This window comes from Acanthopagrus latus, chromosome 21 (assembly GCF_904848185.1).
Source record: "Acanthopagrus latus isolate v.2019 chromosome 21, fAcaLat1.1, whole genome shotgun sequence".
Classification (NCBI taxonomy): domain Eukaryota; kingdom Metazoa; phylum Chordata; class Actinopteri; order Spariformes; family Sparidae; genus Acanthopagrus; species Acanthopagrus latus.
In genome coordinates, this window is record NC_051059.1 from 21,369,033 (window position 1) to 21,384,779 (window position 15,747).

At 43.2% G+C, this 15,747-nt stretch overlaps 1 protein-coding gene across 4 annotated transcripts in view; it reads left to right on the forward strand.

Moving 5' to 3' along the window:
* kcnab1b (potassium voltage-gated channel, shaker-related subfamily, beta member 1 b) overlaps positions 1–15,747 on the forward strand; it is a 42,889-nt gene that overhangs the window by 21,164 nt on the left and 5,978 nt on the right. For all 4 annotated transcript variants that reach the window (XM_037084832.1, XM_037084834.1, XM_037084833.1 and 1 more), the window contains 6 exons: positions 2,886–2,923; positions 3,657–3,736; positions 4,223–4,267; positions 6,017–6,061; positions 7,626–7,669; positions 12,869–12,955. In XM_037084832.1, coding sequence (XP_036940727.1) covers positions 2,886–2,923; positions 3,657–3,736; positions 4,223–4,267; positions 6,017–6,061; positions 7,626–7,669; positions 12,869–12,955 — 339 coding nt within the window. The remainder of the gene's footprint in view (positions 1–2,885; positions 2,924–3,656; positions 3,737–4,222; positions 4,268–6,016; positions 6,062–7,625; positions 7,670–12,868; positions 12,956–15,747) is intronic.

A 15,747-nucleotide genomic window follows, 5' to 3' on the forward strand; every position in this document is an offset into this window, starting at 1 on the left:
CTGACGTTAACAACATACGCCTACCAACACCTCTAAAGCTCCTCACTAATTAACACGTTGCATTTCATGTGTTTAATCAGCTAAAAAAAAAAAAAAAAAAAACAAAGTGTAAAAGACAGCAAGCTGTGGTTTTACGGGGGCTTATGTGTTATTTGTTGGCCGGGTGCAGCTACTTCCTGGAAGCAAACTCCAGGCAAATTTTTACACCCCTGTATTTGTATGGATTACACAAACACAGCATAGCGTGTTAATTAGTGAGTTTTAAGCCTGGAGACACAGCTAGCTGTTTCCCCCTTGTTTCCACTCTTTATGCTAAACTAACCAGCTGCTTGCTCTAATCGCATTATAAGCGTAGAGAAATGAGAGTGGTATCAATCTTCTCTTCTAACTCTCGGCAAGAAGGCAAAGTATATTTCCCAACTCAGTCAGTCTGTTCATTTTGCGAATTGCGCGGCGGGTAATTTAAAAGAAAGTTTATGCTATTTGACCATTGCAAGTTTAGAAAAACTCACCAAAGACAGCAAACTGCTCCTGCTTCCGCTTCAGATTTAACATCGGCTTTTGCCTTATTTCTTATTAGCGGGAGATGACAACAAGCAGCATGCGACAGGATCAGGAAACAGACGATTGGCAGGAAAATATGAACGTTTTCTCTTCATCCTATGTTGTATGGAGCAGGAACAGTTGCTATTTATTTCTATTTAAAGTTTGATAATTCAGTACATCATCGCAGTATGTGCCTGTGTATGCACGGTCCTTTGTGTACCGACATGTGCATAGCAACCGTAAGGGGACCTTACATGCCCCAAGACTAAATCTGATGCCTGATACAAGGGTGGTTATTGATAGCTTCAGTACCGCTATTACTTATCAAGTCTCTTTTAGCTTTTGACAGATGACATTTGCTCACCCTGTTTGAGGTCGGAAGGATAAAGTGAGGAAAGCGAAGGTTAATCCAAGAGGTACAGCTGCTTTCTCGAGCTTTATAAGGCAGCTTTAAAAATGTTGAGAGGAAAATAATGAAGTAAAGAATAAAACATTAACTTGACACGAAATATCTGTCAGAGAGCCGAAGAGAGGACATGCTCATCTGTTTACTCAAGCAGCTCAGTGATTATAACACCCGGCCTCCATAAAGTGGAGCAAGGGAACAGAGAATTTCACTCAAAACTGGTAAATTTAATAGTTGTTTTTCTATGTGGGTTTCTGTGTTTGACTTCCCCCACTGTACGGTCAAGATAATAATTGCATTTATTTTCTTACTGGACCATTGCCAGCTTAGAAATATCACAGTGTCCAGTGTGAAATCCCCAAAACCAGAATTCAAAATGCAAACAAAATGTCCAAGGAAAAAAAATGAAGAGAAATAAAGTTGAGGACAAACCAGATCAGAGAACACATGAGGACTGGGGAAAAGGCACAGGAGCACAGGCGACGCATGGACGAAAACAGATTAACCTACAAACAGAGATGAAACAACACAGCCTTATATACAAACTAAACTAATGAGGGGATTTTTCAGTTTAGGGAGAGGCTGGTTACGCACATCATGATGGTGCAAGGCTATTAGGTAATGACGTGAATGAAAGGAAGGCAATGCCTGCACACTTACTTCAAGTCACCAAAATTAATGAAAACAGCGTCTCAATAACAATAAGATCTTCATCAGGTCAAACTGTTCGAGAGATGACTAAATGGTAAATGAAGCCATCATGCAACACCAACAGACTGACGAGCTCTGTGATGGTTAATCATCCACTGTCCGGAGTAATGAACATGCAAAACATCCAAAAACAATTTGATTTTCAGTCAAGTACAAATTCATGAGGAACACAAGGCCAAATATCAAAACATCAGCCTAAACGTTCAAATTCATCATCTCATGAATCAAGCTCAAACATTACCCACATTCACAGAATCACTTACTGTAATGTGTCTCATTGTATTGTTGAGTTTTGGAGCAACTTGCTGTTTTGTGCATCCATCTGCATAAATTACTGAATCATCAGCATATCGCTGGATATTCGCATTGGGACAGACTTTATCGAAGTGTTCCCAGTATAGATCCTTGTGGAACACCGGTGTAAGAGGGGTTACTGAGAGCAGTCAGTCAAAGACAATGAATTATCACATTGTGATTGTGAATCTTTACATTTTAGAGAATCAAGCAAAAGATAAGAGAGTTTTTTTCTAACCATCTTGTGACATATGTATGTGAACACATAGTGTGAGTTCATTTGTGTGGTAAACTGTGTTTGAATGGTTCTGAATGGCAACTCTTTGACTTAACATCTCCTGGGAAACATTTTGACCATTGCTACATGAATGTTTATTGATAGCTTCAAAACTTGCTAATAAATCCTCTTTTGGGACCTTTCATTGACAAATGGCTGTTCATGACATTTTGCTGTAAGTGGGACCAGGGCCGTCGGCTAAAACAAATTTAGTAACACAAGTGCAACATTATAAATTAACATAATGTCACCAAACACATTCACATAAACAAACAAAAAACACCCAAGTTTGTAAAAAAAAAAAAAGAAAGTTTTGTTCCCAACATTGGTGTCCAACAGACACTGGGGCAGACACATCAGCGCTTGTCAATACTGAACCAATTGTCTCTTGTATTGTTGAGATTTGATGCAAACAAAAATCATGCAGACATCACGTGACAATTCTGCACACAGGTTTAAAAACAAGAACGTCCCTGCAGTGAGTCTCAACCCTGACATTTGGCTGTGATGGCTTCAGGACAGGGACGTTTGTCACGTGACCATGCCAAAATGTCAGGCTATTAATTAACGCATTACTGAAATGGCAAAACGTCTTGTACTTTTTTTTTTTTGTTTGTACCAAAACTTTGACTTCGACGTTTCCCTCAACAGGCACATGGGTCACATTTGGAGGTCAGATCTCTGATGAGGTAAGAAACTGTGTCAGATTGATAATTCAGCCATCAGAGGTCATAAGTGGACGTCAGTTTACATTATTTAGTGAGCGGTTGTGACAGTTTACAGCACCCATTCGTAGGCCCCCCCATGGGAGCAATTTAGTGCAACTACATATAAAATGGTGTGAGTACAACACAGTAATGAGGACAGCATCAATTTCCTGATATCGCAGCCAGCTTGTAAGTCCCTGTTGGCTCGACTGAGGCCAAGTGGTCAGATCTTATTGCACCCTCTCACAAGTTATTAAGCAGAAGGCCTCTTCCTGGGCCTTGATCTGGCCTTGGAGGGGGGGAAACACTGAATCAGGAACAGTTTATCACTGCCTGATGACCACTGGGACTAAGTGTCACACACAGACACATTCAAAGTTGCCAGAACAAAACAGGAGGCGAGTACGGTATAAAAAGAGAAAGTCATCATGACAGTATTGGTATTCCCTTGTAAGGCTCTGAGCAAACTGCAGGCACAGGAACTAGGTCAAAACAGTCTGGGAAATATATTGAGCAGTAAACAACCTTAGTCAACAAGCAGCCTACACTTTTCCTGGTGATGTGAGCCTCAGCGGCAAACAGATTTACTCTCCACGAGCTTCTTCGGGGAATTTCCCGGCCCCTTCTTTTTGAAGTGCAATTTGGTTAATATTTATAGTTGTTGTATTATACAGCACTGAAGTCGATGAGGGGGGATTTTTCTTGTCTGTGTCAGGTGGCAGAGCAGCTAATGACGATCGCCTACGAGAGCGGGGTCAACCTGTTCGACACGGCGGAGGTCTACTCCGGGGGGAAGTGAGTGACGCCTCTGATTTGTTATCTATCACACATCCACACAGCTTTTTTTCCGCTCTTGTCAGCTGTTTTACCCAAAGGACACAAGATTTTAGCCCAGACCAGACCAGGATTTATTCACTTGAAGAGCCCAAAAATGAAAGGAAGCCGTGACTCTAACGTGATTTACATAATCTTATTCATCACTGGAGGCTCCACATAATGTTCACAGCTCAGTCTAAGTTTATGGGCCTGGACATTGTCTCAGTGAGTAACGTGGGATTTCGATCTAGCTGTGTGGGGGTGAATATTAATTTCAAGGTTGCTGGTGAAATTATGGCATACAGTACGAGAGGCATTTATCCTTTATCTCCTACCCCTTCTGATTTTTAATCAGCTATTCATGCCGTAGATTTGTGGCAGATAACAGTCACGCTTACAGGCTCTCAGAGGCGCGGCAGCCTGAGATATAATCGCATCGCCTTTTGTGTATCTTTTCCTTTACAGAGCCGAGATAATCCTGGGAAACATCATCAAGAAAAAGTGCTGGAGGTAAAGTGCTGTTCCTTAAGATTCGAAATGTGTTCCCCGAATAGGTTTTAGATGTGCGTATATGAGAGCCACATGGCCAAAGAAAATTGGAGCTATATGTTAGCATTTTATTCCCAAGATGCCCCTGCTCCTCTGAAAAGGCTGCAGGGATTTGCTTCGCTTGCACTGAGGTCAGGCTCTGATGTCAGGAAATACACTCTGGCCCAGAGTTCTTGTTCCAGTTTATCCCCAAGGTGTTGGATGATGTTGAGGTCAGGGCTCTCTGCAAGCCTGTCAAGTTCCTCCACCCAGAAAAACCACTTATTTGTGAGCGCGGGCACCGTGATGTTAAAACAGAAAAGGGGCCTTGAGGAAACTGTTACCACAATGGTAGAGGCACGCTGTTGTCTAACACACTTGTCGCAGGTTATCACAGGATGTGGCCTTCAGGTCTGGACAAGAGGTGTGAAGTTTTACAGCCTAAAGAGCTGAAAGTGTACAGTGTTGCAGGAGAGTCAGAAGGCAACACCAAGTGTAATCAGCTCAAAAAAAACAACTGTGCGGTGGTGAAAATGTCAGCATGCTAACATTTGCATGATGTCAAGTACATTAGCGCTCCCTCACAGATATTTTGAGCCCAGTATGGCCACTTTATGTAAAGCCTCATTTCTGTAATCATGTGCAGTTCGTAGCATTGAACATGGCGTTACTATAGGTTACCAGGGGAATCACTAAAGAAAACAAAAAAACAATAATGATTGAGATGATGGCGCTCTTGAACATCATGACTATATTTTTATTTGCAGATATTTTTTAGATCGCTTCTTAAGTTCTCACCTCTTTTCCTTGACATAATTCTTTGCTTGTTTATTAAACCACAAAAAAGGCATAAGCTTTTCAAACACGATGGAAATTTTCCCTTCTGGCCAAACACATTTCTATTTGTGGATATGAGTACTATGTGTTTTTTGTTTCTGTTATTTTGTGTTTTAAAGCTTAAAATAAAAATGTCTCAAACCCACAAGGTAAAGCCAAATGTCCCAAAGTGCTGTCCCATTCCTATTTATACCGTTTACCCCGTGCAGCCTCTCACTCAGACACTTAAAGGTGATGTCAGCTAAGTCTGTGAGGACCCAGGGCTGACGGCCTGAGGGGGGGACACAGGGATTGGGCCTAAAAATATGTCCATGTCGGTCCACTTGCAAGTATTTTGCGTGGTGAATTGAGGTGTTGGATTTGCTAAATAGGTGCTAAATCACCAAAATCTTCCTGTTATCATGTGAAAGCATCAAACTTGGTCGCATCTTTGTTTCATGGTTAAAACAGCAAGCAGGCGCTGCTGAGTGTGAGCTTGTATCTGCACCAGAAAATATAAGATCCGTGCATCTATCTTGAAATGAGCTGCGACACTGCAGTGTTTCGCCCTGCTCTCAGCATCTCATGCCAGCTCTCTGCCTGGCTTTACCTCTACTCCGGCTGCTCTGGAGATCCTTTTTAAATTATTGATCATTCAAGCATGGGGGATTTTATAGTGAGGACGCTATCGTCTCATAGTTCAGAGAGAAAGGGTCCCTCTGTTATCATTCATACTAGATAAGTTACATGCTGCACAAGCCCATCCGCAAACTTCAAACTGCGGGATACAGGGTCACTCGAGGTAAGTGTGATAGATGTAGAAGCACAATCGCGCACACATGCAAGCAGCGACATGCATCTTTTTAACTATGACTCTGAAGCTTATTTGATGTGTCTGTCTGTTACGTCCCTCAGGAGATCCAGCCTGGTGATCACCACAAAGCTGTACTGGGGTGGAAAGTAAGTGTGCGTGTGCATGTGTGTCCAGCATTTTCTCCTCAGATCTTAAGGCTATCTCACCCACGGCAGGCCACAAATTTAAAAAAAACCCGCCTCCAGCTCCAGAGCGTGACATTGGATCAAACATTTTGGGAAACCTACGGGCACACAGACATGTAGGCGACACTCAACAAACGACAACATGGCCATGTTCTCACCCCCTCCTGCCTCCCTTCGTACTCTGCCTCAGCCTTCTTGCCATACCGCCAGGAGACATATCTGGTTCTAACGTCGCGCTGAACTATTCTTCTCTCAATCGTCGTTAGTCACATTCAATCTCTGCTTCTAAACGTCTTCAGTTTTGTACTGAGGGAAGTTGGAGTACATCCAACGTATGATGTAGATCACTGGAGTAGGACCCTGGCGCGATTGTGTAAATTTAATTTAAGCTCATCCCCGCAGACTGTCTTCAAGGTACCAAATCCACTGTCTCCCTGGCATTTGGATTTCGAGAACAACTGCTTAACCCCCTGCTGATCAAGCTTTGAGAGTGCCTGAGGAGCCTGTCAAGCATCTCATCATCTAAATATACACGAGATATTTATACACGTTAATATCCTCTGCGCTTCCTTTACCTTTATGCACAAAAGGTAAGAGGACAAGACGGCGTAGAAAAGGGACAGCATGTTCCTATGTTTGTGAAACATTCTTATGACCTTAAGCAGGCTAGAACGCCACTGAAACGACAGAGATGGAAAGAGAAAGTGTGTAATGAAGCGCGGACCAGACAAATAGCAGGCAACTGAGCAAACATAGAAATGCAGGAGCAGAGGGGAAAGAGAGGAGTGAAGTGGAAAAGGAGGATACAAACATGCGGGAAATCTCAAAAGCGACTGAGTAAAACACCGGTGAGGCTACTTACGAAACACCAAAGCACAGCAGGTGGGCATTTCGGATTGATAGCCAACAACTTAACACTTTTGGTGACGTGTGGCAGGAGGGCAGATATTTCCCTCAGGTGGTGGTGGAGACCAAAAACAGAGCTAAATGGAGAGTGACTATTGGACTAACACTGATTCGTCTGTCAGAGAGAACGCTAATGTTGCTCTGTATCAGCTGGATGTATAAACAGGCATCATTTGCCATAAAAACTTGATTTCAGGTGGATTGACGGTAGATGTAGTGAAGTTAATAGTGAAACATTTCTCTCTAAATAAAAGTATAAATCTGAATTTGAAGGCTTCATATTTAACCGAGTGATTCTCCAGTTCTCACCTCGATAGATTTTCACCAACCAGGAGGTCATTGTCAAATAGTAAACAGGACAGACGATGACAATAAGCCTTGTGTTCGTCCACTGCAGACAGACTGCACAGTTTGTTCCATAGCTGCAGGCACACTGCGGAGCCTCGAGTGGGTGTACTGCTCTTCAGTGATTTGTGGGTAATTTGTTATGCAGGCTCTTGTTTGGCATGTTTAATGATCTGCTTCAATTCCTGAGAGATGTGCGTTTGCGTATGATTGTGTTGCGTTCTGCATGTGTTGTTGGCGCCCCTGACATGCAGCTCTCTCCATCCTGTTGCAGAGCGGAGACGGAGCGAGGCCTCAACAGAAAACACATCATTGAAGGTAACAGGTCGATTTCCTCTCCTCTGCTTTGTCCTTCACGTCACCCCATCGCGCCGAGCCCCGCTGCACTCCTGTAATCTCCCACTTTTATCTCTTTTCCTCCACCCCTCGGTCTTCCCCCGTCTGTGTGTTCTCTCCGTTCTTTGATTTTGCTCAACATGTTCACCCAGCTGAATGTGAAAGTGGTGTTCACCAGTGGAACATCAAACCTTGACAGATGTTTTGTATTTCCTGTTGTAAAACCTTTACAGGTGTCTTTTTTTAATAGACATCAGTGCACCACAAACTTTCAAGTTTCCTCAAAAGCGTCTTCTTAAAACCTGTTTTTAGAACATTTGCGGCATCGCTCAATTCACAAGCCGTCGGCCCGAGCCACCCCTATTCCCAAACAACTCGCTATCCAGTCCGTAGCGCAGTGCACCTCCGGCAGTGACTCAGCTCTCTCCCACATTATTAACATTCACCGCAGCCTCTGCAACTTTCTCCCCCAAACAAGAGAAGGGGAATGCACTTAGGAAAGGGCTGAAGGATAAGGACAAAGAATGAGAAAGGAGGAGAAGGCGGAGAGAGCGGTGTCACTGCCAATTAGCTACATGCAGTTAGCATCTCCAGAATATAGGTAGCATCTGTGAGAAAAGTGAAGCGTCCCTGTCTCCACTGGTGTGGCACCTGTCGCCAAAGGCTCATTAACTGGCCGACTCGACCATCTGCTGACACCATCATCCTTTCTACTGGTGTTATTGTCCACCACAGGCTGGCCAATGATTTGATCATTTGTTGGGTTAAGAGACATTTGTGGGGTGTAATGGGGTGTCAAAACTGAAAGTTATTGGTAAGTTAGTGTAGAGGGATTTTTTGGTACCACTTGTAAAATCTCCAAAAATCCCAATGGCAATAATTAAATCACTTGCTCTGACAACTTAAAAAGATCACGGCCACTATGAAAAGGCTGGACAGGCAACTAAGTATCTGCCTGCCTTCTCGCACTCTGTTTGTGAAGTCATTGTGCATAACTGGAGTCTTCCACAGGGCTAGGTACTGCTAATGCTATGAGCAAGCTAGTCAGCTACCTGGCAGCATTAGAGGTAACGCCTGGTTCATTCTTATGAAAGCTGCTCGGCGGCACATGCTGCCAAAAAAAAAAAAAGACTGATTTTCCCAGGTGAGAAAAAACCTAAAATACTGTTGTGCCAACTAGACACTCCCTCCAACCGAGCAAGCTAACTTACGGTTTAGCACCTAACTAACTTGAATGGATAGGGATACAGTGGTATAATCGTGGGGCTCTTCTTGACTTTTCTGGACAAATTTTATCAAAACGAGTAACTTCACAGGGTTTGTAACGCTCAGACAACCTATTCACCATGTTCACGCTTGTTTGGATAGATAGATGGATAGTTGGATATGGTTAGCGATGACAACAATGTGCTGCGCTCACAGTACATAGCCACTGAGCCTGTTGCTTAGCAGTTAGCTAACTCAGTAGCACAAAGAGCACAGCCGCTGTGACTGTAACAGCTTAGTTCAGTGGCTAACGTTAGCACAAAGCACTCAGCTACAACAGTGGAGGCCTTTTCAGACCGAGGTATGTTCAACACAGCTATTTTACTCATGTTTATGTGATTGTGGCTCGTTCATACACTTATTTATAAGTCTACAAAGCTAAGAGAACTTGTGAAACATAGCAAACTAGCAACTAATACAACTAATACTAATTTTTTGGTGGGATACTCTCAACATGTAGCTTGCTGTTGCTGGTTTCTACTATCTTACCAACCCTAGCGTTAATGCTCAATAGCAGAGTTCCACGCTGATTAATTCTAGGGTGACAGTGCAAAAAATAAAATGTCTGAATAGCAGACATTTACCTCACAGGAAAAAGAAATTCCTTGATGATATTATTATAGCTAAGAGACTTTCGTAGAACACATAATTAAATGCATTATTCATCACAGACAGCTTTGTTGTTCAACATCTTTTTTTCAGATCCAAGAATAGACTCTCCCCCTAGTAAACTCAGGCTAATCCACGAGACATAGCAAACTGCTCACGATGACGGTGCAGGCTCCGATTAGGATCCATGTAATGGGTGTTTCTGGGGTTGCTGGAGTGCAGATGACAGAGGGAGGAATAAGTGGTTGGAACGATGGTGGGGAAAGCATAACTCTCAGATGGGATTAGCGGGCGATGATGAAGCCTCTGGCACTAATCTGCCATGCATGCACAAGTGCGCAAGTGTGTCTTTTGCCTTGTCTCTCTGTTACTCTGCTGTCCTCCTCTGTGACAGACTCCTGTGTTCGCTTTTCATCTTTCATCTGGTCTTCTCTCTCTCTCTGTGTGCGAATGAGGACTGATCTGCTCACAATACTTTGTTGCCGTCTCTTATCCTCCCCTCAATTTTTCGGCGTTTCACTTCCAACCAGTTGCGAAAAGGCTGAACGAGAGAGAAGGAAGTGAGCGTGACCTTGTTCCTGAGTTCTTTTTTAACCTCCTCTCAGCTTTGAGTGTTGTGGTTCCTTCACCACCTGTCAGAAGTGTATTCATTTATGTAACAAGGATAAAAGATTAGACCGGTGAGGAAGTTCTTTCACTTAGATCTTCTTACCAGGATGTGGTGGTGTGAACTCAGCTTGACACTGATTAATCTTGAAATTGTTCTTAAAGTCTCTGTTTGACCTATTAAAATTCTCAGTTAGTGAGTTAAATATGATTATTTCTGTCTGGAAAAAACGTGCGGACCACGTTGAAGGGTGAAACTACTGGTCAGTACCTTTGATAGTGGCCTGGAGTTCAAAAAAATATGAATCAGAACGGCCCTATTATTTATACGCTATGGTTAGCATGGCAGTGTTTTTTTTTTTTTCTTAATCCAAATTCAGATAAAAGCAGTTGCTTTAAAAATGGGCTTCTTTGGCTCTGATGCAATTTGCAAAGTAACAAGTAACTAAAGTTATGAAATTATGTAGCAAATTGAAAGCACAATATATTCCTTCAAAATGTATAGTCACATTCCACCACTTAAATGGGTCAGCCATATTTACTATGTCAAAAGTGAGTCCAAATGTTAAAAACAAGACTAACAGTAATTGCATTTTGCTGAATATTAGTCATTGTAGCTATAAGCAATAGTTATGGAATTGTGCTAAATACTAAATTACTTATTACTTATTATTTACTTATCTTCACGACTGAGATAACTACTTCTGCTTAGCATTTAGCTTGGATGCTTAGCTATTTCACAGCTGTACATTAAAAGTGCAAGCAGTCAGCACAATGGCTCAATATTATCTGTCACTTAGAATTTGCAAATGTAACATGAGCTTACATAGACACTTAAAGTTACAGCTCATACCAGACACGAGGCTGCAGCTGTACATTTGTTGCTTATGAATTAAATCTTCGTTTGTGCGACAAAGAATGTGCATTCTTGCTTCAAAAGTATTTTATACAACATTTGGTGATATTTAGCAAAAGCAGCATTTGCATACATGGAACCTTTAATTTAAACAGAAAGAGAAAAAGCTCCGTAGGCGACTGATTTGTTCAATATTTCCTAAATGACTTTTTAACATGACCTTAAGAAGAAACATAGGTGTTATTTAATACATAACGATGGCTGAATTAGAGTCAGGTATTCAGTTCCTGCTGTGCACGGTCACAGTCGAGCCTCACGGGGACATTTTGATGGAATGGAGCTTTAATTAACGTCATTACTTACACCTGCTACAACAAGTCAAAATGTCTGCTGTGAAATAGGTCCTGCTTATTCTTATTGAACCATGGCTTCCAGCCTGGTAATTTGCCCGATATAAGCAATTCAGGATTCAGTAGTTTAATGTTTCTGCTTCATAAAGGAGCAGTAATCACTTTAATTACATTGTCAGAAAGAGCACATTACTATAAAGTTGATTATTAGACATTATATCAATACATAGAAATCATAAAAGGCTGCATGCTCTTTGAAAACAATGCAGCATTTTGTTGTTTGGAAATAGTTCCCTCACTGTGATCCCTGCGAGGGAAGTTGGGCTAAGTATGACGGCCCAGAGGCGAGCTGGATCCAAAGCCGTGGCGGTCCAGATAGAGCTGGCAGGCCTTGAGTCACATTTGGTCAACTATCACGTTGCCATGTTTATGAACATTGGCCCTGTTTTCCTTTTAACCTCATTCTATGGTTCAAATGTTTAATATCTTGTTTTTGTGCACTGCTGTTCTGAGCTAGGCACCATCACAAATCAGTATTTCAAGAAATACACAAACAGAGATCAAACCATAAAACATTAGGGAACAAATCAGGTGCACAGAGGACACACATGGACTGGGAAACAGATTCCCAAAGAGCGGGGGAAAACATACACAGGAATTGATTAACTAATGATACGCAGGTGTACACAGTAAGAGGACGGAGAAGGACGAAGACAGGAAGTAGTAAGCGAGTAACTCATGACACAAGAGGATGTACGACAAAACCCAAAAATCGGGAGCATGAGTTTGCAGTTTTGTTTTCATCACTCTAATAACAACCACGGCATCCAGACATACAGACATGGTTGGCAACAGGATATTTTCAGGGTTGGTCGAGACTGAAATGGAGCTAAAATGAAAGTAATTATTGGACTCACACAACTCCAAAGTGAACACTCGTGTTATCTGTACCTGCTGGATTTGTAAATAGGGATCAGTTCTGTATGTTGTGTTCTCCGGCTGGTTTCTCCTGCCCCAAAGTGCCCCCTAAAAGTGTGTTATTGCAGGCTTAAGCACGCTGCCAGCAATCCCATTTCAGTGTGAAGTCATTCCTGACAGTGTTAAATAAATAGCAATGAGAATTGGAGGGAATCACGCGCACAAGGTTATTATCACTCTTCCTCTGCAGATCCAGGCCAGCGTGTACATGTCCAAAGGTGTCGAGGGACGAGACTCTCTACTCGCTAACATGTCTGAATGATACTTTAATAAGTCTCCTTGGTCCACTGGTATTAGTGGAGGTATTTATGAGTAGGTGGATGATACTCAGAGCTTATGTGGGCTATGATTAGTTTCCTTATTCCAAGAGTGTTAATCCATCCAGTGGAAATAAAGTAATATTTAGTGATTGACTTTGTTAGCACTCTGGTTGGTAACACACGGATGCATCTGTTCCAGCACTTCAACAGAAATGCTCAAAGTTAATCCACATCTTTTCTCAACTTCTTCTCGAAGGTTTAAAGGGCTCCCTCCAGAGGATGCAACTCGAGTACGTGGATGTGGTCTTTGCCAACCGGCCAGACAGCAACACACCCATGGAGGGTAAGTGACCGCTGACCAGACTCCAGGCGACCTCGGGTCGGGACAATGCATGTTTGTTCTGTAACACGAGAGGGTGAGAAATACTGACCAAGACCAATGTCTGCACCAGACTGGCGACCTTTGCCTTCGGCCAAAGGGGAGCTTGTCTTTGAGGTCGAGTTTGTGTGTCCCTCTGACACATGAAATACACACAAGAAATCTGAGCACCTTGCCTCATCTTTTTTCCTCTATTTCTAGTCAACCACTCTCCCTATTTTTTTGTTTCTGTCTCTGTGGCATCACCCGTTTCCACAGGGTCTCCGAGCTGCACCCAGCCCTCCCTGTTCTTCAGAAACAGGATTATCTAGGCCCCTGGGGGGGGGGGGGGGGGGGGGGGGGGGGGGGGAGCTGGTGTATTTTTGGGCTGGTCTCACTAGATACAAGCCTCGCTGTGCGCTCTATTCCTTCAATGCTCTAGTGCTTCCTTTCCCACATATCTACCTTATGTCACCGTGTATTTCTTTTTACATAGCTCCAGTTCCTTCTTCAATTACTTTTCCCTTGTGGTGTAGATACTTGGGCCCCTCTTCTGTCCTACAGCATGGGTCGTATTTGGCTGGATGGATGGAGTCTCGCTGGGCTCACTAAAATATTTTCCAGTCTTTCCCCTTTGCCCCCCATGCTTCCTCCCCTGTGAGCCAGCAGACTGTGGGAGGCCAATCTGTCATACTTATCGTTCCCGGGGCGTTGCTGTCACTGGTAGTACTGGTGACTGGCAGACAGACCCTGCAGCAAGCTCCGTCCAACCCTTCTAGTAACGTGTCTCTGCAGATAAAGCCGTGTTGCTATTGACAGCTGTTGCAGAGAAGTCTAATCTGATTGATGGAATGATTGATCGGGAGTCTGACAGGAGGATAAAAACTGAACAGAGAGAGATGCCAGAGATGAAAAGCAGACACAGACAAATATCAAGATGGATAGTGTTTTGCTTTCAGCAGCTTTGCAACCCAGTCACAGCCATTAATCTGTGTAAAACATTGGGCATGTTTTCTTCATCCTTCATTACAGTGGAGCAAGGCCACTGCCATAAATCAATGTGTTGAGGGTCAGTCACTTTTAAGTACTTGAGAGAGTAGGGCTGCATGTACAGACTCATGCAATACTGTGTATGGTCATACATCACCACTCAGGCCTTTCTTAATAGCTTCTCTTGGTGATGAAGCAGCGGTGCCAACATGCAAAAAAAAAAAAAGAGAGACTTCTACATCTATGTGGGCATTTGCAGTTCAGTTTACATGTCAAGATCAAGATATTGATCCACACGCCTACGTGTTCCCTGGAACTTCCAGCAGGATTAACATGCAGTGCACAAAATAACCCACTCTGAATGTCTTATTAAAAGAAAAGTGTTGACGAACATATTTGTGCATGCATCTGTGCGTAACTTGTGTTTGTATTTTGTCCTCGTGACTTTAACCGCTTCCGACTTTGTGTGAGACAACACGTGTCCCCTTGGGGACAAAAGAAGTGATGTCATGGCTGCAGAGTCTGCCTTCGTTACCATCACTGCTTTACTTCTCCCGTCCACTCATCCTTCTACTTGTGTTTCTCTTTTACCCCCCCCCCCCCAACTAGTTCTTGACTTGTTTCGTCTTTTGGCTTGTATCCAGTCTAACAGCATGGAGAGGCACAACTTGTGTACAAACATCCAACTTCCATCTTGGCTCTGATTTGCCCTTTCATTCTGCTCTACTGCTCTTAACTCTTCCATTCATTTACCATAAGGGCATCCAAAGGGTTATTTTCACAACATTTTTGAAAACATAGGGGCACAGGTGGGGCAATTGTCCCCCTGCGTCACCCCTGAGCCCATCCATGTCAGGGAATTAATGCCAAGTGTACCCTCCACCATTTAAAACAGAAGCCAGACATTATTGTGTTTTTTGCCCAGTGTGAAAGGGGGGTTTAAGGCCTAGCTGGAATTTCATTTCACATGTTGCCAAATAGTGTAGCAGCTAAACTACTCACATCATACCAAATGCGATGCGTAGGTGCCTCAAGGAGAAGCATCTGCGCTGCTGTGAACTCATTGTTTTAATAGGCACACTATAGCCTGAAGAATAAACCACCCGAGTTCCAGCACAATGTTGCCGTCCAGCGTGTCTGCATAATTTTTTTTCATTTGACAGAGCAATATGGCAGCAGATTGAATCCATTCAATCAGCTGAATATGAAAATCTGTCGGACAGAGGGAAAGAAAGAGGAGACACGGGCCGAGGAAAAAGAACCGTCATGGCAGCAATAAATAGACTTTATAACAATCCCTCCAGCCAAGGGTTTTTCACTGGAGAGAAAATGAAATGGTGCTGCCACAGCATACTGAGCACAAACACAGAGCCATCCACTCAGGACAAAGTGCCAGGATATCACCTCTCTCCTCAAATGTTCAGCAGTAAAGAGCAGCATGCAGGGTGATCACACCCACTCAGTACCGAGGTGCTTAGATTCCCCTTGGCTGCACATTCTCAACCTTCTTTCCCACGGCCCTAGAAATAAGAACAAGCTTCATCAACCATTGAAGATCTCCTGTGGGGTGACATATTGATCACCGCCCATATCATGTATGCATGAGGTGGATCCACGTTAGCTGAGAACAAATGTGAACACCACCTTACTGTACTCTGACAAAGACATCGAAGCATCCGTCCAGCATCCACCTGCCCAGACAGATATGGATATCAGTGTGTATGCTTTCTTTCACACTGCACGCCGCGCTCTGCAGAAGGCCACTGTCACACCTGCTGGCTGGAGTT